At 40.5% G+C, this 21,300-nt stretch overlaps 1 protein-coding gene across 1 annotated transcript; it reads right to left on the bottom strand.

The window, feature by feature from the left end:
* Positions 1-229: 229 nt before the first annotated feature.
* Positions 230-13,015, bottom strand: LOC136542020 (uncharacterized). Its single transcript, XM_066534251.1, has 18 exons — positions 12,753-13,015; positions 11,436-11,609; positions 11,176-11,357; positions 10,806-10,911; positions 10,543-10,619; positions 9,569-9,656; positions 8,927-9,116; positions 8,188-8,314; positions 8,017-8,097; positions 7,771-7,872; positions 7,526-7,621; positions 7,327-7,401; positions 6,806-6,925; positions 6,379-6,507; positions 2,801-2,878; positions 861-947; positions 607-693; positions 230-521 (listed from the first exon to the last, which is right to left on the bottom strand). Exons 1-18 carry the CDS (start codon positions 12,805-12,807, stop codon positions 471-473), a joined length of 1,905 nt encoding a protein of 634 aa, XP_066390348.1. The 5' UTR covers positions 12,808-13,015; the 3' UTR covers positions 230-470.
* Between the last annotated feature and the right edge of the window lie 8,285 nt (positions 13,016-21,300).

Below are 21,300 nucleotides of genomic sequence, written 5' to 3'. Positions count from 1 at the left end.
TAAAGGGCAGCCGATCGGACCCTTAGCTTCACGTGTAGCGCACCCTCTATGAGAGCATATTTTAAAGAGCTCTGGCTCCCCACATCAAACTCTTGTCTATTACTCCGTACGTTCTATCCAGATATTCCAAGCTGCGTATTTGGGAATGCATCTGCATGAGCTCTGTTTGAATTACCGGTTCGGATTGACGCATGTGGCACTGAGACAAGTTATATAATATACAGTACTATACACAAAACGTGGAACTTGGCCACACGATTGCATCCTGGATTAGAAACTCATTCGATTTCCATGCCCATGCTTGCCCTTCAGTATGTCGTGCATCTTACACTTCAGGTAAAAAAACTAAGCTATACACCAACCTGTTCCCTTATTCAGTTCTCACCCGCTGGGTAAATACGGTCTTGCTGTATGTGTGCAACACTGTAGCCTACGTGACAATGGAAGATAATGCGCATCATGTCCATGGATTATAATTTCGCAACAATCTGACTGTATGATGGATCAATACACACAATGACCTGAAAATGTTCAGGATGAAAACCTGTAAGTTGCAAAGATAGACAGGAATAGATTCTCATGCTGTCAAAGATAGACAACTTATACCTTGCCAACGCTCTTGCCAGAATGAAGATATTCGACCGCATCTGGGACTGAAGCAACGCCCACGAATTTCTTGGGGTCAAGGGAAACCTGTTATATGACATATTGTGGTATGCCATGAAAAGATAAGTTACAAGGTAAAATTATAGATTTAAAAGTATCTCACGAATTTATGAGCCATCATGAGCACAAAGTATTTGGAGTGAGGTAGTTGTCTGATTATTTCCATTTGCTAGGCCCTGCTTGAAGTGGCATACCTTTAGCTTTCCAGAGGCATACAGGTCAAAAAGTTTGTTAAGATGATCTTGCCACAGGTGAGCATATTGAACAAGGAAAAATCCAGCCTGCAATTTGAAATAGAATTCAAAGTCTACAACAGAATGCTTTTAGAATATTGGATCCAACATCTATCAATGTAGCTGAAGGGCGGGCCTGGTGCAAGCGGTAGAGTCTTACCGCCTGTGACCGGAAGGTCTCGGGTTCGAGTCGCGGTCTCCTCGCATTACACAGGCGAGGGTAAGACTTGCCACTGACACCCTTCCCCAGATCCCGCACAGAGCGGGAGCTCTCTGCACTGGGTACGCCCTTTTATCTATCAATGTAGCTCAATGATTGTTCTATATAGTTTCTTTACTACTCCCCCCAGTGTTTTACAAGGCATATTTCGTTTCACTCAGACAAGGCTTTAATCGAAATTACTCTACTAATATTTCATTTATGTGATACAAAATTATAATTCTAATCAAGTATATTTTATCTAGAAGGGCGGGCCTGGTGCAAGCGGTAGAGTCTTACCGCCTGTGACCGGAAGGTCCCGGGTTCGAGTCGCGGTCTCCTCGTATTGCATTGGCGAGGGTAAGGCTTGCCACTAACACCCTTCTCCAGACCCCGCATAGAGCAGGAGCTCTCTGCACTGGGTACGCCCTTTTTTTAAGTATATTTTATCTGATGTCTCCAAAGAGACGTAATCAAGTATATTTTAGTACAAATATTGCTAGATGTCCCAGGTCATGGCCTCACGGTTGATACTCTCCTATGGGCCTGGGGTCATAGGTGATTACTATGATTGATACCGAATCATTATAGGCAAGGATTACCGTTGATTGGTTCTGATCCTATAAGTCAATACCCTATAGGTCATCCTTGCCTATATATGTGTAACCCTGCATCATCCATAATCAATATATTATTTGCCGTGCCATATCTCGCTTACAAATATGACATCAATTTTGTGTCCCAAAAACTCTATTAATAGTCTAATTGCTGGTCAAAGGCTTGTCCAAGAGAAGAAATAAGCCTTGTAGTTTCAAATGGATGGAGTAGCATACCATTTGAAAAAGCAGGAGCTAACGAATGTACGTCATGTTGGCTTCAATTTAGTAACGGGTTAAATGGACATCACAGTTTCACCACCACAGCAGCTCATTCTATAATGCAGGCAATTGCATAGCCAGGGCCAAGACAAGCTTTCACCATGCAAGTCCAGGTGTACAGTGGCTGTTCCACAGGATCACACTTGATCCTTCTATGTAAAGTTCAGCAAGGCAATTTTTTACATATCCCTTCAGGATCCCACATGTTACGGTGTTAGTGTCAGTTAGATGAATCATAAGATATATATTTGCCTGCTACGTTATGCCTCTACAATCAATAGGAAATCATAAAGATCAACCTATTCCCTCACTACCATCCTCTACTTCTCATCTACCTTCTCACATGCACCATTCTCAATGACATCATCAGACACAGGAAGGATGCCAGCAGCCAGGCAACTAGCCAAGGATCGGCCAGCAACCTCTCACAGCTACATGTTGCATTCCTTCTCCCAGGGATGTGAGGCATTCAGTTTCATGTCTCAACTATAGTAAGAAATAGGTGGATGCCCGAAGCATTGCTGCTGATGCACATATTACTATGGGCATACAGAAAGTTCATCTTCTAATAGGTATGTATGTATGCATGCATAGAATTAGTATGGCCATTCTCTCTGTTATCATGCAACAACTTTGTTTTTTAACTAAACATAGGTTCTCATAGACCAAATCAAACGTCTAAACCTTATTTGATGATCTGCCTCAATGAAAATCTAAGCGGTAGGATCAAATACACTACATGCATTGTCTCCTAACCAATTTTGTTTAATGAACACCAAATATTGGCACAGTACATTCTAACAAACGAAGTTACTGAGACATACCACAGTTTGACTTTTAGCCAGAATCTTCTCACATAGTCCAGTGTAGTTCTTTGGCTTCCAGCCATCCTCTCCTTGATACTGAAAACACGGAAGTCACCATTTTTTATTAATTCAGGTATAAGCTATGACATGTTACTAAAAACCTATTACAATGAAAACAGGATGTAACCAAATCTAATTCGAAAAAGGTTTCAACATAACCACAATAGATTTTTTTTTAAGGAACAAATATTTCCTAGGTAAACTCCAGTCTCTAACTATTAACCAGATGCATAATAGGCTAAGTATTTATTAACACAGCAAGTTTAAAAATATTCCAGAGTTTATTCGTCGCATCCTTAGTGGCGCGCTACATCGGCGCCCGGGTGTAGTGAAAAATGAGCAAGGGTCTTCACATCTGATTCGACGGATGCGAAGGGTAAGGAAGCTAGTCGAACCAACTAGGATCCGTTTAGGCAGTTGGAATGTAGGGTCGCTTACAGGTAAGTTAAGAGAATTAGTTGATACCGCGACTAGGAGGCGTGTAAATATATTATGTGTTCAAGAGACTAAATGGAAGGGTCAGAAGGCGAAGGAGGTGGACAATACAGGTTTCAAGCTTTGGTACACAGGGACAGTTGCGAATAGAAATGGAGTAGGAGTTTTGATTGATAAGAGTCTCAAGAATAGTGTGGTGGGAGTGAGAAGGCAAGGAGATAGGATTATCTTAGTCAAGCTTGTCATTGGTGATATGGTCTTGAACGTAATTAGTGCGTATGCCCCCCAAGTAGGCCTCGACGAGAGTGTTAAGAGACAGTTCTGGGAAGACTTAGATGGCCTGATTAGAGCTGTACCCAGTAGTGAGAAGCTTTTTATAGGAAGAGATCTTAATGGGCATGTAGGTACTACAAGCGCAGGTTTCGAGGCAGTTCATGGAGGTTTTGGGTATGGTAGTAGGAATCAGGAGGGGGAGGAAGTTCTAGACTTCGCGGTAGCTTTTGACCTGATGATAGCCAACACTTTCTTTAGAAAGAGAGAATCTCATCTAGTGACCTTCAGTAGCGGACAACACTCTAGCCAGATTGACTTTATCCTCACAAGAAGAAAGGACAAACGAGCATGCTTGGGTTGCAAGGTGATACCAGGGGAGTGTGTTGTTTCTCAACATAAGCTTTTGGTGGTAGACTTTCGTTTTCAGGTGCATGCCCGTAGGGATAAACAAGCTAAGATTGAAAGAACAAAATGGTGGAAACTGAAAGGGGAGACGTCAGAGGTATTCAGAGAAAGGGTTATCAAAGAGGGCTCTTGAAAGGAAGAAGAAGACATAAACAACATGTGGGAGAAGATGGCAACCAACATTCGGAAGGTGGCCTCAGAGGGGTGTGGAGTAACCAAAGGAAGCGGAGGCGAAGCTAAAGATACTTGGTGGTGGAACGAGGAAGTCAAAAGGGCTATTAAGGAGAAGAAAGAGTGTTATAAACGCTTGTACCATGACAGGAGTGTGGACAACAGAGAGAAGTACAAGGTGGCAAAGAAGACTGCAAAGCGAGTTGTAAATGTGGCAAATGATAAAGCGTACGAGGATCTTTACCAACGTTTGAGTACGAAGGAAGGAGAGAAGGATATTTATAGGATGGCTAGAGTTCGTGAGAGAAAGACAAGGGACTTCAACCAAGTTAAGTGCATTAAGGATGAAAGAGAGCATCTCTTGGTGAAGGAGGATGAGATCCGACATCGATGGCAAGAGTATTTTGACAAATTGTTCAATGGTGAGAATACGGACACAACCTTTCAGTTGGATGACTCTTTTGATGACACCAATAGGCGTTTTGTGCGGAGAATCCAAGAATCTGAGGTCAGAGAGGCGTTGAAAAGGATGAAAGAAGGTAAGACGATGGGACCGGATGGTATCCCAATCGAGGTGTGGAGATGTCTCGGGGACATAGCTATAGTATGGTTAACCAAGCTGTTCAACCATATTTTTCGATCGAACAAGATGCCTGATTAGTGGAGGAGAAGTATATTGGTACCGATCTACAAGAATAAAGGGGATATTCAAAGTTGTACTAATTACCGGGGAATTAAGTTGATGAGTCATACTATGAAGCTATGGGAGAGAGTTATCGAGCATCGCTTGAGAGCAATAACGCGGGTCTCTATGAACCAATTTGGTTTCATGCCCGGAAGGTCAACCATGGAAGCCATTTTCTTAATAAGACAAGTTATGGAGCGGTATAGGGAGAAGAAGAAGGACCTACACATGGTTTTTATTGACTTGGAGAAGGCTTATGATAAAATACCAAGGAATGTTATGTGGTGGGCTTTGGACAAACATAAAGTCCCAACGAAGTACGTCGGGCTTATTAAGGACATGTACAACAATGTTGTGACTAGAGTTCGAACAAGTGATGGAGACACGGATGACTTCCCGATTAGGATAGGACTACATCAAGGGTCAACTTTGAGCCCTTATTTGTTTGCCTTAGTAATGGATGAGGTCACAAGAGACATACAAGGGGACATCCCTTGGTGTATGCTTTTCGCGGACGATGTAGTGCTAGTTGATGAAAGCCGAACAGGAGTGAATCAGAAACTGGAGTTATGGCGGGAGACTTTGGAGTCCAAAGGTTTTAGACTCAGTAGAACTAAAACTGAGTATATGAGATGTGACTTCGGCACTACTATTCGGGAGGAGGAAGATATTAGTTTGGAAGGTCAAGTAGTGCCTAGGAAGGATACCTTTCGATATTTAGGATCAATGCTACAGAGAGACGGGGATATTGATGAAGATGTTAGCCATAGAATCAAATCAGGGTGGATAAAGTGGCGGCAAGCATCGGGTGTCCTATGTGACAAAAGGGTACCACAGAAGCTAAAAGGTAAGTTTTATAGGACGACGATTAGACCTGCTATGTTGTATGGCGCAGAATGTTGGCCTACGAAAAGACGACATGTTCAACGGATAAGTGTCGCGGAAATGCGTATGCTGCGTTGGATTTGCGGTCATACAAGAAGGGATCGAGTTCGGAACGATGATATACGTGATAGATTAGGGGTAGCACTAATTGAAGAGAAGCTTGTCCAACACCGGTTGAGATGGTTTGGACATGTCCAACGGAGACCTCTAGAGGCACTGGTGCGTAGTGGAATCCTAGGCCAGGATAGTAACGTGAAGAGAGGCAGAGGAAGACCGAAGTTGACTTGGGTAGAGGCAATAAAAGAAGATTTGAAAGGATGGAATATACCCAAAGACTTAGCCTTAGATAGGAGTGCTTGGAAGACAGCTATTTACGTGCCTGAACCTTGATTGCTTCTGCTGGGTTTCAACTCTAGTCTACCCCAACTTGTTTGGGACTTAAAGGCTTTGTTGTTGTTGTTGTTGTTGTTGTTCTTCTTCTTCTTCTTCTTCTTCTTCTTCTTCTTCTTCTTCCACCAAATAATAGAAAAGGGCAAGAATCATTGACACTAAGTCCCAGGCTTCAGTATTCCAAGAAACTCTAAATGGTGGAGCACGTGACAGTTTTACATATTCACCCTCAGATGTTGCCACTCACAATATATAATCTAAAAGCATGGATCTCAAGGGCTGCCAAAGTTACCTGGGAGATCATACCAATTACAATGAGATGCCCATGGACTGCAAGTGCATTCAAGCACAAGTCAAACATCTCCCCACCTACAGATTCATATATGATATCTACACCTCTTGGAAACTCTTTCTTCAGAACCTGAATTCATACATTTTAAATTAATAAACACATCGAAGAAAACAAACCGAGGCATCAATTTAAGTGGCTTGCAATTGCTTGAGGTTTCAAAATGTAACTCAGAACATCAGAAATCTAAATAACTTATAGCTTCTACAACATGAGTAGTTCAAGCATGCACATAAAATATTTTGCATTCTGTATGACACATGAAAGGTTACGCTAGTGTATGCAGTAAGCACAACATGGTTTGAAGCCTTGAAAATTGCAGAACTGCGAATAGAGGTAGGACAAACTGAAACAGAATGCAAAAACATACATCTTTGACTCGTTCATTTCTGTAATTGATAACACGATCAACTCCTAAGGAAGCCAGAAGTTCAGCTTTGCTTTCACCTCCACATGTGGCAACAACCTTGTTGCCTGCTAGTTTCGCCAGCTAGTGAAGATATGAAAAGAAACATTAAAAAAGTAAGGATTTAGTTCAGAGTTAAATTAATAAAGTTGCATACGAAACAGAATAATATGTAGACAGGAAATCAGAACCAATAGAACCAAATATGATAACCTTGCCCATGTCCTAGAAGGCTAGAATATCATGCTCATTGCTCAATCCAGTAAAAATACAAGTTACCAAAACATGTCCCTAAGAACTATCCAAGTGAAAGATGAATTAGACGAAATCCAAATTACAGGGAATGTTTATCCTGTATAAGTTTGAAAAGTATAAAACAATATATGTTTATCCTATACCTCCTCACAACCCATAGGAAAATATGTGCGATTGAGGGCTACATCAAAAAGAATTGTAGTAATGATGTCAAAATGGTCTCAGCTGACCTGAACGGCAAATTGTCCTGTTCCACCAGCAGCTGCTGTCACTAAAATAACTTGCCCAGATGTCATTTGTCCTGCCTGAAGCCAGCAAGAATCAACCAAATTAGTCTAGGATGGAAAACAGATACTACGATGCTCAAAGTTTGGTTGACGACAGAGGAGACACAGAAAACAAGCAGGGGTTTATATAAATAAAGTAAACCTTTTCAAGACCAATTGAAGCAGTCAGTCCTGATGTCAACATAGCAACAACCTCAGGGTCTGGTCTTGGCACTGGAAGAAGATGTTTGGCTGGAACCTTCACAAAAAAAAAATGCAAAGATAAAAACCAGTACTGATAGACAAACATAACTTATTCAAAATTTAATAGGCTGCAGATGATCCCATTTCGAGGACAGAAGCTACTAGGTAATTTGTTGAGCAATAGAAGGGCACAAAATGGAGGACCTCCGTGAATTCAGCATAGCTCCCAAAAGTCATAAGGGCCACAGGAGTGCCAACTTTGATATGACTGGCTGAATCTCCGACAGCGGCAACAATTCCCACACCCTGCATACATTGAGATTCCTCATAAGAAAAAAGGAAAAGAAAAATAATGAGCAAAGTCGATGACGCCCTAGTGCCCAGAAAAGTTGTAATTAAATGTAATAAACAATTTGTGCAGAAAATTAATGAGGAAAGTCAATTGATTACTTCAAAACCAGCATCAAATGGAAGGCGTGAAGCCGTTTCTTTAGGATTACCACTAAAATAACGTCCTGAACTGAAGTTGACCTGTACAAAGGAGATTAAATCATCCAAAGGTTAGTTAATGGGCATCAGGCATCAACGAAAAGCAATTGAAAATGAAATTGAAAGACTTACATCACTAGCATTTACACCAGCATATATTATTTTAACCAGAGCACTACGTGCTTTGATAGGAAATCTCAGTTGCACACGCTCAAGTCTTGTAGCGTTGCGAAAATTATGGCTGAGTGTGTGAACAACTCTACACAAGCATCAATAAGAAACAATCATTAATAAAATAAATGCAATTTTGAATACCTGCACAAATTTTCCAGCTTGTGAGATATAATTACCGGCAGGCTATTGCCGTTTGAGGAAATTTGTGGCAAGTGCAACATGATAACTGATATGCAATACAAAGTCTAAGCTCAGCTATTTGTTAAAAAACTACTAGAAAATGTGATGTGTCAAAAAAAAATATCATCAATGTGTCATCTTGCGTAAACAGTTGAGACACATCCTAAGCAAATGCTGAGTACTATGATAAACGTAGGACCTAAAGTTTTTTATTTCAGTTTAAGTGGTTTAATTAGTTCCTTAACTCGTCATAAGGAATTACTGGGACAAGAAAAACAATCTAATGTGCTGGGGGCAGTCGGACAGCTTATACCTTCTCAAAGAAAGAAAAAAAAAAACTAGACCAACCTAAGAGGAACTAGGTGGCATTTTATTAAGAGGAAAATAGGCACCCAAATTCGCCTCAAGGAGGACTTGAACCTGGGTGGTCTAGGAATACGTCCACACCCTCGACTAATTGAGCTAGCTCAGCTTCCGGACCTTCTCAAAGAAAGAAACATAACATAGCAAGACTTACATCTTCTCAAAGAATTCAGGCATTCGGATGCTAGGATATATATTATTTGTCAGCATCCTTTTTGATTTGTTAGGATTCACCATATACTTTCTTTGTTCTTCTAGCGTTGGCCAGTATTCCATCCCTTGTCGTTTCGTTATCCAAAGGCAAGCACCAGCCTTGCTCTCATCCTGTATAAGCTCAAATGCGCCTGAGGACAATAAAGAAAAAAAATGAGGAGGTGGAGTGGGGGGCTGCAGGCTGGTATTGGTGTTAGTGTTGGTGTTAAAGATGACATCACAAGAGAAAGAGAGAACATCATATGCAAAAGATCCCTGAACCATATCTACCAGGGGATACCGTACTGTTTGGTTGGTTAACCATCACTTGCTAAAGTTCTCAAGATCATTCACAGAACTGACCTATTCATGCAGGCCATGCAACCTACCATGTACTTTATTCAATTTTTATCAATGGAATTCACATATTTTACAGTGATAACAAATGTTCTTGTGCAGTTCAATCTTTAAAACACCCCATCTCAACATAACACTAGAAGTTTAGAACAATTCATCAGAGGCTTGCATTAATCACCATGGCACATAAAATATGGTTACAAAGCTAATAGTCATGTAATAACACTTGATTACAGAAATGACGTACCATTAACAACATCTTCCATCTTCAAATATCCACCAGTTGAATCTATAATTTTGCGGCTCATTTGTTCTGCCATATTGGTTTGGACAAACTGCATAAATCAGTACATGACTAGGTCAAGACAAATAATCGCAAATCGATCTCACCTTTGTCCCTTCTAGCTGTTAATCATGATCCATCGTAACACAGAGAGAGAGAGAGAGAGAGAAATCATGAGACCAAATCATCTGGCACACTTATTGATTTTAATTAGTATTTGATCTTGTCATACCAGTCTGCCTCTAGAATTATATAAGATCATCCACATGCGGTGGTGGGAACCAGAGGTATCGATATCACTGGTGGTCCTTAAGATAGTTACCAGTCTACGCTAAAAAAAAGATAGTTACCAGTCACACTATTTGGTCAATCTTTAATCTTGTCTAGAAAAAACTCGGCAGGGGAAAGATCCTCCACCCCCCCCCCCCCCCCCCCCCCCCCGGCCCGCACGGGCATTGTACTAAGGAGAAGCTTCTCAGAAGCTGACCCAGAAACGCCCCAAAGGCTGCCCTGGATGTGCCATTGAGCGCCCAGAACACATGCATGCAGTCATGTGTATCTCGCTGAAAACAAATCAGATGGTTACACATATAACTCAGGAATACAACTGACAATAAGCATTTTTCTTTTTTATTTAGGCCTGTTTAAATTCGCTCCCACGAGAGTCAAACCTTGGACCTGAAGTGCTACTAAGGTTGCCGCACCCACTAGACTACAAACCCTTTCATTTTTAATTTTTTCTATTAATGTCAATTTATGAAACGGAGAATACAGTGTGCTGTGCGCACAGCTGTACCACTGTTGAATTATTTTTTTGAAATACAAAACCTAAAAAGGGTAACAAGGTTAGGACAAAAAACACAAAACTAAAACAAGCAAGTACACAAATTATAGAACAGATAATAAATATTTGATTCAGTCATGAGGTTTCTTAATACCTCTGGGCAGAGCACATTGACACGAACACCATGACGTTTCAATGGAGTAAGTGATCTTGTAAACATAACCACACCCCCTGCCAAGAAACGAATTTGAGGTCATAAGGCATCTGGAACCAAGCGACAGATGGATTATGTACATATTATTCTCCACAAATTAATAGTCGCAGTTAATATCAAAATTGGCCTAGTAGGCTAGTATTGCAATCACAATCTGCTGACAAGAAAGAGAGAAAAAGAAAACAGTATATGGAATCATATACCTTTTGTCGCACTATATATGGGATCAAAGAACATAGGATAAAGACCTGCCGCTGAACCAATGTTTATTATGACACCAGGCTTCTTTTGGTCTCGCATTATTTGACTCTGGTAATTAAAAATTCAACCAAAAGTCATGTGCATGTAGCATTTGGATGTGAAGAAAATATAGGTAACATGCCTGACAGTTAACAACATGATGCAAAATAGGTGTACAAAGATGAAGAAATCAAACTAAACCAAGAATGCAAGCATGATTTGCCTATTGTAACTGATATGCCACACCAGCAATAACTGTTGGTACAAATTAACAATTTGAGTTACCGAAAGATCAACTTGACAATTTCTTTTGACAAATAACGGTGGACTTACTGCAATGTGAGTACCATCAATGACAGCAACAAGGTTCACATTAACAGCATGCCTCCATGTTCTAGTTCCATCAGATGTATCATCATAAACTAGTGTTTTATTGCCAATTCCAGCACAGTTGATGCAGATATCTAGTCCACCGTAAGTGTGTACATGCTTCTCAAAACAAGCAGCAAGATTATCTGCATATTAAATAGTGCATATTTAAGATCATGGCAGGCAGACCTTTCAGTTAACATCTGAAAGTTAAAAACTCTTACCTGCATTACTAACATCGCACTGAACAAATAAAGAAGACGGAACTCTAAGATCTCCATGAAATTTGCTGTTTTCTTTTTGAACTAATGTAGCAACTTCTCTTCCATTTTCCTCTAAGAAATCAACGACAGTCACAAATAAACCCCTCCTTGCAAAAGCAATACAAAGTGCTTTCCCTGAAAAATAGAAAAGAACTCTTAAGTTAATACATTGGAAGGTATCTACACGGGCTGGTGAATTGAAGAGGGGATTAAACCCATAATAGGGAGCAGAACCTACTGTAAAAAAAAATCCTCGCGTTAAACTAAAGGTCTAAGATCTAGATGTCAATCAAACATATTGGCTATCGTTAGCTGAGTATAAGCAATCTGATTCTATGGTCAGCTAGAATATAGGGAGGCTAATTCGATCCAGTGTTACTGGTACTCATCAATTTTCAGTTTCGTTTAAACCATCCTATACTTGCAGTTGCCAGTTGCAATCTTGCGATCTCAGATTTGACAAACAAAGAACCTTGCTACCAATTACATGCCAGTTTCCAGAAAGTTTCGAGCCTTTGGTTTTGCTGTGGGCACATATTGTTGCATGGCTGCATGTTATATGATGTGTAGTACCCCCAAAAAACGAACTCTATTAGGCTACTTAATTTCCAGTAAACCTGCAGGTTAAAGCATACAAATCTCAAGAAAAGCTTCTCTATAAACTTTATGCTATTATAGTTGCAACCAATTCCAATAGTTGGCAGATCACTTTGATATGGTATAATTGCTACTCTGTGCAATCAATAGAAGTCGTTAGAATTCCAATCAGTAAAGCTTCCATAGCTTTACTATCTTGTGTTATAAATATTGACACCTTTTCAATAATCTCAGTCAAACTTCAGAAAGTTTGACTAATGATAGAGCTAGAATGGCATCCTTTCCCAGACAGAGGTATCACTATACTAGGTAAAGGTAACTCACTATTGCTGTACCATAAGGGGTGCAGCACTGCAACTAGGTGCCCTGCACAATAATACTACACTGACGACCGTGATCTGAATCCAAAGCTTTCCACAAAAAAGGCATCCGCCTCCTCCATTCGAGTGCTACACGGCATACTTAGCGCATCACCTCCCCAATTACCGCATTCAGCTCGGATCGACAGAGGCGAGAAAAGCAAATCAGCCCGCGAATAAACGCGCACTAGCATCTCCTAGTTCGTAGGAATGGACCCCTTTGTACAGGTTGAAGTAAAGCGGCACGGCGCATCAGGACTCAGGACTAAACAACGTTTCGAGAGCCGCTGGGGCCTGGGGGGGAGGAGGGGGCGCCTCTTACCGATGCCGGAGGCGCCGCCGGTGACGAGCGCCGACATGCCGGGCTTGAGCTCCATCTCGCCGGCGCAGGGGTGGGGGGAGCGGCGGAGGAGCTGCTGAGGAATCGCAGCGGCCGGGGAGCTTCTGAGGAATCGCAGCGTCGAAGGCGCGAGGTGCGAATCGGGACGAAGCGATTGGGTATAAACCGGTCGGCACGAGGAACTGCCGAGGCTGTAGTGGGGAAGGAGACGAGGCCGCGGAGTTTATAAGGCGCCGCTGTCCTGTAAGAGCATCACGAACTGCATATTTAAACCTCACTTTCTAAATCATCATTTACACCTTATTTAATATTATCGGATTCATCACGATCCATACGTAGATTGAGGTGAAATTTAGTTTAACTTTTACTCTAATCCACCTCAACACATATGAATTGATATGAATTCAAATACATCTAAACAAACCCTTAAAAAATCATTTATATAAAAATCGTTTTCTATATTTTTTTTATTCTTCAACGGTTCTTCTATACTCATGCACACTTTAGAGAACCATTCTCATCTTCTATCTTTAGCTAACGAAAAATCCAAAATAAAAGATGGCCATGGTCCTGTTCGCTTCTCTTATAATTCGTCTTTTTCAGCTTATTTTTTCCATCGGAACAGTATTTTTCTCTCACAGTAAATCAACTGGAACAATATTTTAGTTTGTTTTTTCAGCCAAATGAACGGGGCCTATATTTGGATAAGAGAAGTTGTCGGGTGATATATGCTCTTATCTCATCACTCGCGCCGTATTCTTCGCTCTCCTGGTCCTGTTCGTTCGGAGAAATTTGAAAAAATGTGAAGAAGAACGGTATTTTTCATTCGCACACACTAAAATTTCGCGCACAGGCTGTCCCTGTTTCCCCCTAATCTCATTTGTCATTTCGCATGGCCTTGGCGAGACAGCTCGTGTGAGATGTGACGGGGCGGGCACCGAGCACACCAAAGCCGTGCTCCAACGGCTCCACAACCGGACCGATAGTTTGCAGTTGGGCTCATGGTTCGTGCTATCATCAGTTTATTCAAGATTTCAGTATTTTGTCACGAACCCGAACGATAGATTCCACGATTGACAGCACGGGAACAACGAAAGGTAGTACAACAGCATGATGCAAGCAGTGGTGAAACAAGGGGCCCAAGCACAGTAGATTTGTTTAATACCCCTACAAATATTTGAATTTACAGCACAATAAAATATCAATTCACCCATTTTTTTATTAAAAAGTTGTGATTTTGGTTATAACTAGTGTAAAAATATTTAAAATCATTGGACATAGACTTATATATATTTTATCATATTTAAAGATGTCATCGTATTTGTTCGGCCACCTTAATCAAAATTGCTGGTTTCGCCGTTGGATTCAAATCTATAGTCTATGGTATAGAAGTTCAAGAGAGGAACAGCGAGTACATGGACGGAGGAAGGGAATAGAGAGATGGAGCACATACAACTGTTGATCAGTATATGTGCATGTTTGTGAATTGAGCGTGTAGCTCGGTTGGTTAGGTTTATGACGACTTTGTCAATCTTTCGGGATTTATTAGTTTGGTAATTTTCATTCGAAAGTACTTCGAAAGTACTTATAGAGGTAGCTCGGTTAGTTAGGCTTACGACCACTTCGTCAATCTTTTCGAGAATTGTTAGTTTGGTAGTTTTTAATCGAAAGTACTCATAGAGGTAGGATGAGTGTACGTATTTTTATGAGGGATGTGAATATCTGTGTCTATTTTGTCTTTAAAAAAATATGTGCATACATGGACGGATGAAAGGAAGAGGCATGTGGAGCACATGCGTGTTGAATAATATGTATATATTTACGAACCGAGTTTAGCTCAGCTGGTTACATTTTCTATCGTGAAATTTGTCTATCTAGATTCAAGTCTTGATATCAGTGGTTGTATTTTTTTCTAAAATTTGTTTTTTGTGGGATTTAACAGTTATATTCTTCTGGTGGTAGGCGACATGCACGTGGATGCTCGTATTTCTCTACATCTATTTATTTTAAGATTTAATGTCTCTATTCTTTCAGTGGTAGACGACATACCCATTGACAGTGAAACATCTATGATGACTTTGTTATCTTGAGATCTATTGGCATAGTCTTTTCGAAGGTGCTCTAAAAATAGGAGTAGGCTGAGTGTGCGTGCATGAACGGGTGATGTGAGCACATCTGCGTCTATATTGTCTTTTAGTTTTACGGAAAAAGTGTGTGTTTGTGTATTACTTTTTGCAAATGGATGCATGTGTTTGGATGCAAGTGTGTGTTTGTGTATTACTTTTTGCAAATGGATGCATATGTTTGGATGCATATGATTGTGTGTAGATGTGTTGTAAGCTTCTAGACCCCTCATATAAGTGGTTTTCATGGTTCGTACCTATCTTTTTTTTACGTCAAAAAAATAATTACCTTGTTTTCGTGACTAACATATGTATTTTGGAGAAACAAGTTTTATGTTAGGTCACAAAACATGGAGATGAGAAGGTGTCATCAAGTGATGATGATAGAAGGCTGAAGACATTTTGCATTTGTGGCTAACGTGTGATTTGGATAATCAAGTCTAACATTAAGCCACAATGCATGAAGGTGAAGACAACCCTAAGAGTTAATGACAAGATAATAAAAAACTCAAAAATTGAAGACCTTTCAAGAGTGAAGCATCGTCAAGAAAGGAATTTGAATGTGAGAAGCTCAACCAATTTTTCAACATACTTGGTGGTGCAAACCTGATGAGCAAATGGTCTAGAGAGCTTGAAAATGCGGTAATGAATTGAACCGAACAAGGTTCGTCTTAGTCAAAGTTTATATGAAGAAGTTAGAGGTGAAATAAAAAACTGCACAAAAAGGACGGTCTGGCGGTGAGATTATTGAACTCATTGGACAATTTGTTAGTGTGTAGCAACACAAGAGAATCAAATATGAAGAAAGTAGAGATCTAGTTCGATACAACTTTAAAAACTATAAAAATTTATAAGAAAAAATCTCTCAGCCATCCACTTGTCGATAGGCTAGTGGGCTCTGTAAGAAAAATGGACCCTAGGCCCATTTACTTTGGATTTTGGTATTTGATGACCAACGCAATCAAATTGGACTAATAAATTTGCAAGTGATTATTTTGTAGTTCAATAGGGTGCAAGACGTGACTTGGACGAATGCGACGTGATGATCTGATGATCAACACCATAAGCAATACCTTAAAAGCACAAGAGAAGACCCAGGATATCAAGCAAAGTCTAAGTACAAAGATAAGAACCAAGCTGGACGTAAGATCGTAAAGAAACGAGCTCACAGAAGTGACCGGACGCTGGACCGGACGCTGGTAGCACAGTGACCGGATGCCCCGATCAAGAGGCTCGGCAGTAGCAGTGACCGAATGCTGAACGAGCAAATCAACCGGACGCGAGACAATAGAGTCCGGTCGAGTATAGAGAGGTTCTAGAGCGACGAAGCTACAATCGGACGCGTTCGGTGGCAGGTGACCGGACGCTGACAGCGTCCGATCAGTTGATCATGGCTTTAACGGTCAAGACAATCGAACGCGTTCGATCAGGACGACCTGAGCGTCCGGTCAGTAGCAGAAAAATAGGATTTCATCCCCAACGGCTACTTTCTCAGTGGGGCTTATAAATACAACCCCCAACTGAGCATTTGAGGAGTGTGGAGCTAAGGAAACATACCAAGGGTGTTGATACACCATTTTAGTGATCCCCACATATATGGTGCTTAGTGTTTTATTAGGTGATTAGCGTAGGTGCTTTACGAAGTGCTTAGGTTGATTAGACCACCGCTTATGCACTTGCGCTAGGTTTTGGCCTAGTGTTTAGTGAGGTTTGTATATCTCTTACCACTCGGTGCTTGCGCGCACCATTGTTATAAATCAGAGGGGCTTGTAGTCTTGCGAGATCACACCAACCGCGTTTAAGGTGTGGCTGTCACCGTGTACCAGAGGGAACAAGGCACGTGGCGTTTTGGCCGGAAGTTTGATAGTGAAGACGGCGGAGAGCATCTGGGAGAGACTTGCCGGAAGGCACATCGGAGACCCACTTACACGTGGAGAAGGCCCAAGGCTATCCACGGAGTTATCCGATCGGAAGCTTGGCCCTTGCGAGGGACTCCTTACGAGGGGCTCCAACGAGGACTAGGGGGAAGCTTACGCGCTTCTCGATACCTCGATAAAAATACTAGAGTCATCGACGAGAGTTTGCATATCTCTACCTTGCTTTTTAGCTTCCACATTTATATTTATTATATTACTCCTTTTATGATGAGATAGCAACACACTAGCAAAATCATAGTTGCACATTTAGAGAGTTTATCTTTTATAGAGGTTTTGCTAAGGGTAGAAAAATGGGCCATAGTTTAGAGTTAGATTTTTAAGTTGCCTAATTCATCCCCCCTCTTAGGCATCACGGTCCCCTACAAGTGGTATCAGAGCAGGTTGACTCAATTTGGACCTTTGGCTTAACCGCCGTTGAGCTGACGCTATTTAGAGTGGTTGGGATGGATATCTCTAGGCCTCCACACTTTGACGGCACTAACTTTCCCTATTATAAAGCTAGAATGGCTTGTCACCTTGAGGCAGTTGATTTGGATGTTTGGAGAGTCACTCGTGACGAGATAAAACACATTAAGAATCCCGATAAACCCACAAAGAGTGAAGAAAAAGAAATATATTTCAATGCTAGAGCTAAAAATTGCTTGTTTGAATCATTTAGTATGGATGTGTTTAACCAAGTGTTTACTTTAAATACGACACATGAAATTTGGTTAAAACTCCAAGGGCGCCATGATGGCACAAGTAATGTCCGTGAGCAAAAACATTGTCTAGCTAAGCAAAATTATAATTCCTTTACAATGAATGATGATGAGCTTGTTCGTGATATGTATTCTCGTTTGAATCTAATTATCAATGAGCTCCATTCAATAGGATTAACAAAGCTAGATGATGCGAACATAGTGAGGAAGATCATTTCCATGCTTCCACAAAATAAATATACAAGCATTATCACCATCCTTCACAACATGGAGGACTTGAGCACCATGACCCTGGCCATAGTCATTGGCAAGATAGCGGCGTTTGAAATGTCACGCAAGATGGGTCAAGAAGAAGCCTCTTCATCAAGCAAAGGCAAAGCTCTCGCATGTAGCGAGAAAAAGAAGATGAAGGGCAAGCAAGTTGAGACAAGCTCAAGCTTAAGCTCCTCAAGTGAAGATGAAGAAGAAGACAATGATGATGATGATGATGAAGATTCAAGTGAAGATAATCAATCTTTCTCCACCTTCGACCTTGATGAAGAATTAATCAAACTAATCAACAAGATGGAGAAGATGATCCAAAGGCTCAATGTCAAGGGTGTGTCCATCCAAATCCAAGATCTCATTTTTTACCAATCAAAGAAATGAGCAAAGAAAGAGAGGATGCTATGGATACGGTGAGTTGGGGCACTTTGTAGAAGTTTGTCCAAATAAGTCTACACCTAAGACAAAGAAGAAGACATGCAAGAACCAAGCTTTCACATCAATAAGGTCATGGAATGATTCTTCAAGTGAAGAAGAACACCATCACAAGAGGCGAGGCCACAAGCACTCATCATCAAGCTCTTCTCATGTGTGCCTTATGGCACGAGGTAACGAAAGCTCATCCTCTAGTGAGAGTGATAGTGATGATGAAATACCTTCTTATGATGAAATTGTGCAACAAAATTTTAATTATGCTAAAGTTTGCACTAGTCAACAAAAGAAGCTCAAAAAATTAAAAGAAAAGCTAGATAGTTTACAAGAAGCATACAAAACTTTGCTTGAACAATATAAGAACTTTGCTAATCTTAATATTGAACTATCTACTAAAATTGAGCAACTTGAGGCTAGTGCAACAACAAATGAGCAACTTATAAAAGAAAAATAAAAAATTAAAAGAAAAGTTAGCTAGCTCACAAGATACTTATAAAAGTTTGCTTGCTAAAATAGAAATCATGTGCAAACATTATGATGAGCTAACTAATAAAGTTGCTAATTTTGAAGCCGTTAGTACAACCTCCACCAAGGCATCTAAAAAGAAAAGTTCTATCTTCAACATGTCTAAAAAGGATGCCTCTACTTCTTACAATAATTTATGTTTAGACTCATCTTTGTGCAACCAAGTTTGTGTTGAGAAAGTTATTGTAGATACATACACATAAAAGGTTGCAAAGGAGAATAAGCAACTCAAGCAAGAAGTAGCTCGTCTCACCAAGGACTTGACTCAAGAAAAAGGCAAGGTGAAGCAAGCCCAACTTCATCAAGATAATACCATCAAGGGAGTGAAGAAGCTTGATGAAGGACAAACTGTGGTTTGCTACGTGTGCCATAAGGAAGGTCACAAGTCCTATAAGTGCAAGGTGAAGAATAGGGGAGGAGCAAAGAAGAAAGTGAAGAAGCAAATAAGCGAGCTCTCCAACACCTACACCAACAAGGTGGATAAGAAGGTCTCCACACCATACGTGTTAAAGAAGAATAAAAATGACAAGGTGGTGGCCATTAAGGTGAACAAGCAAGCCAACAATGGGGTCAAATGCTTTTGGGTGCCAAAGGAGATCATCTCCAACATGAAGAGCACCAAAAAGGTTTTGATCCCGAAAGGGAAGTGAGAAGTCCAATGGACGTTGGGGAATTTGGAGGCTTGGCAAAGTATGGATGCATTTCATGGGGTGCATCATGATGGTCAAAATTATTGCCAAGTGGGTTAGTGAATACTATGGACCCAAATTTCCCTTCCCATGTTAGTTAACTAGATTCAATTTTCTTCAAGTAGGATCAATTTGCATTTCCTACAAGTGATATTTCTTACAAATTGGTATATTTAAGTATCTAGTTACTTTTCATGCCTATGTTTGCATTTGCATGCTTATATCTTTTGTCATGCATACAGTAGGTATATCTTATGATAGGCTTGCTCGGTTTCATTCTTATTCCTTGGAGCAATCCTACATGGTTTAAAAGTGTTTAGAAGCATGGCACATAGCTTGTCTTTCGATTATTCATCTAATATGTGCCAAAGTCCAAATTGTAGATAATTTCTCCTGAATATTGCCTTCGAAAATGACTCTCATATTTATGTGATGTCATCTTTCAAGTGGTATTTTTTTGTTCCAAAATCAATGTGCATGTTTTCTACAAGTATTCTATACTTGTGTGCACAAATTTAGGGGATGTTACTCTACAAGTTGGATGCTTTGAGACTAACACCTTTTCAAGCTTATCATATGTGTAGTAGTCTCATTGCAAGGAAAATGAAATCCCCAGAGTTAAGCATCGTACTTTAAATATCCACCACCTATTGCAAGTGGTAAAAATCAAATTGGCTTCCACATGTGGTATTTCTAAACCGATATCATCATGTTGATTTCATTTTTGATATTTATAAGCTTTCTCCATGCATTGTATGGATTAAATTTCCTTGGGCAATAATTTACCAATTATGCATATGCTTTGCCTTCTACCATATGTATGCATATATTTAGGGGGAGCTTAGTCTATATAATATGATAGTCAAATTTTGTGACCTATTCCACTCTACATACAAAGGATCACAAAGGTTGACCCTCCCTTGTGCTACTAATGTCTTCCTTTTAGGTGCTTGATTCTAAAGGGGGAGAATTTAGAAGACCAAAAGCAAGCATAAATTTGTACGATCAAAAGCTAGATCATATAAATTTACAAGTGGTAATGGTCTACAAGTGGTGTCTACAAGTGGTAATGGTCTGAGAAAGAGAGGATAGTGGATTATGGATTAGCCTATGCAATGGGGAGAGTTTGTCGAAAACAAAGCTTAAATCCATAATGCCACATGGGGACATTTGCAAGGGCAAGATTAGTTTTTATGTGGTATTCTTTAGTTTTACAAGTAGTATCTTTTAGCATCATATAACCTTGCCCCTTGCATTGCATCCTAGCAAGTAGGTAGTTTTCAAATTTTAAAATTCTATTATTTGCTTGTTTGGTCGTGTTGTCATCAATCACCAAAAGGGGGAGATTGTAAGGAAAATGGACCATAGGTCCATTTACTTTGGATTTTGGTGTTTGATGACCAACACAACCAAATTGAACTAATGAATTTATAAGTGATTATTTTGTAGTTCAATAGGGTGCAATACGTGACTTGGACGAAGGCGACGTGATGATTCGATGATCAACACCATAAGCAAGACCTTAGAAGCACAAGAGAAGACCTAAGATATCAAGCAAAGTCTAAGCACGAAGATAGAAACCAAGCCGGACATAAGATCGCAAAGAAACAAGCTCACAGAAGTGACCGGACACTGATAGCACTGTGACCGGATGCCCCAATGAAGAGGCTCGATAGTAGCAGCGACCGAGCGTTGAACGAGCAAATCGACCAGACGTAGAACAGTAGAGTCCGATCAAGTACAGAGAGGTTCTAGAGCGGCAAAACTATGACCGGATGCGTCTGATGGTAGGTGACCGGACGCTAGCAGCGTCCAATTAGTTGATCGCGGCTTTAACAGTCGAGACGATTGGACACGTCTGA

Source organism: Miscanthus floridulus, chromosome 3 (genome assembly GCF_019320115.1).
Source record: "Miscanthus floridulus cultivar M001 chromosome 3, ASM1932011v1, whole genome shotgun sequence".
Lineage (NCBI taxonomy): Eukaryota > Viridiplantae > Streptophyta > Magnoliopsida > Poales > Poaceae > Miscanthus > Miscanthus floridulus.
Note: the sequence above shows the minus strand (reverse complement) of the source record. Positions and strands in the feature narration are given on the sequence as shown.

Excerpts from the sequence above, each read along its gene's own strand:
- LOC136542020 (XM_066534251.1), bottom strand. The coding sequence starts at position 12,807 with ATGGAGCTCAAGCCCGGCATGTCGGCGCTCGTCACCGGCGGCGCCTCC. Across the intron at positions 11,610-12,752 it reads CGGCGGCGCCTCCGGCATCG|GGAAAGCACTTTGTATTGCT; the intron begins GTAAGAGGCGCC and ends TCTATTTTTCAG. Across the intron at positions 6,508-6,805 it reads GAAATGAACGAGTCAAAGAT|GTTCTGAAGAAAGAGTTTCC; the intron begins GTATGTTTTTGC and ends GTATGAATTCAG.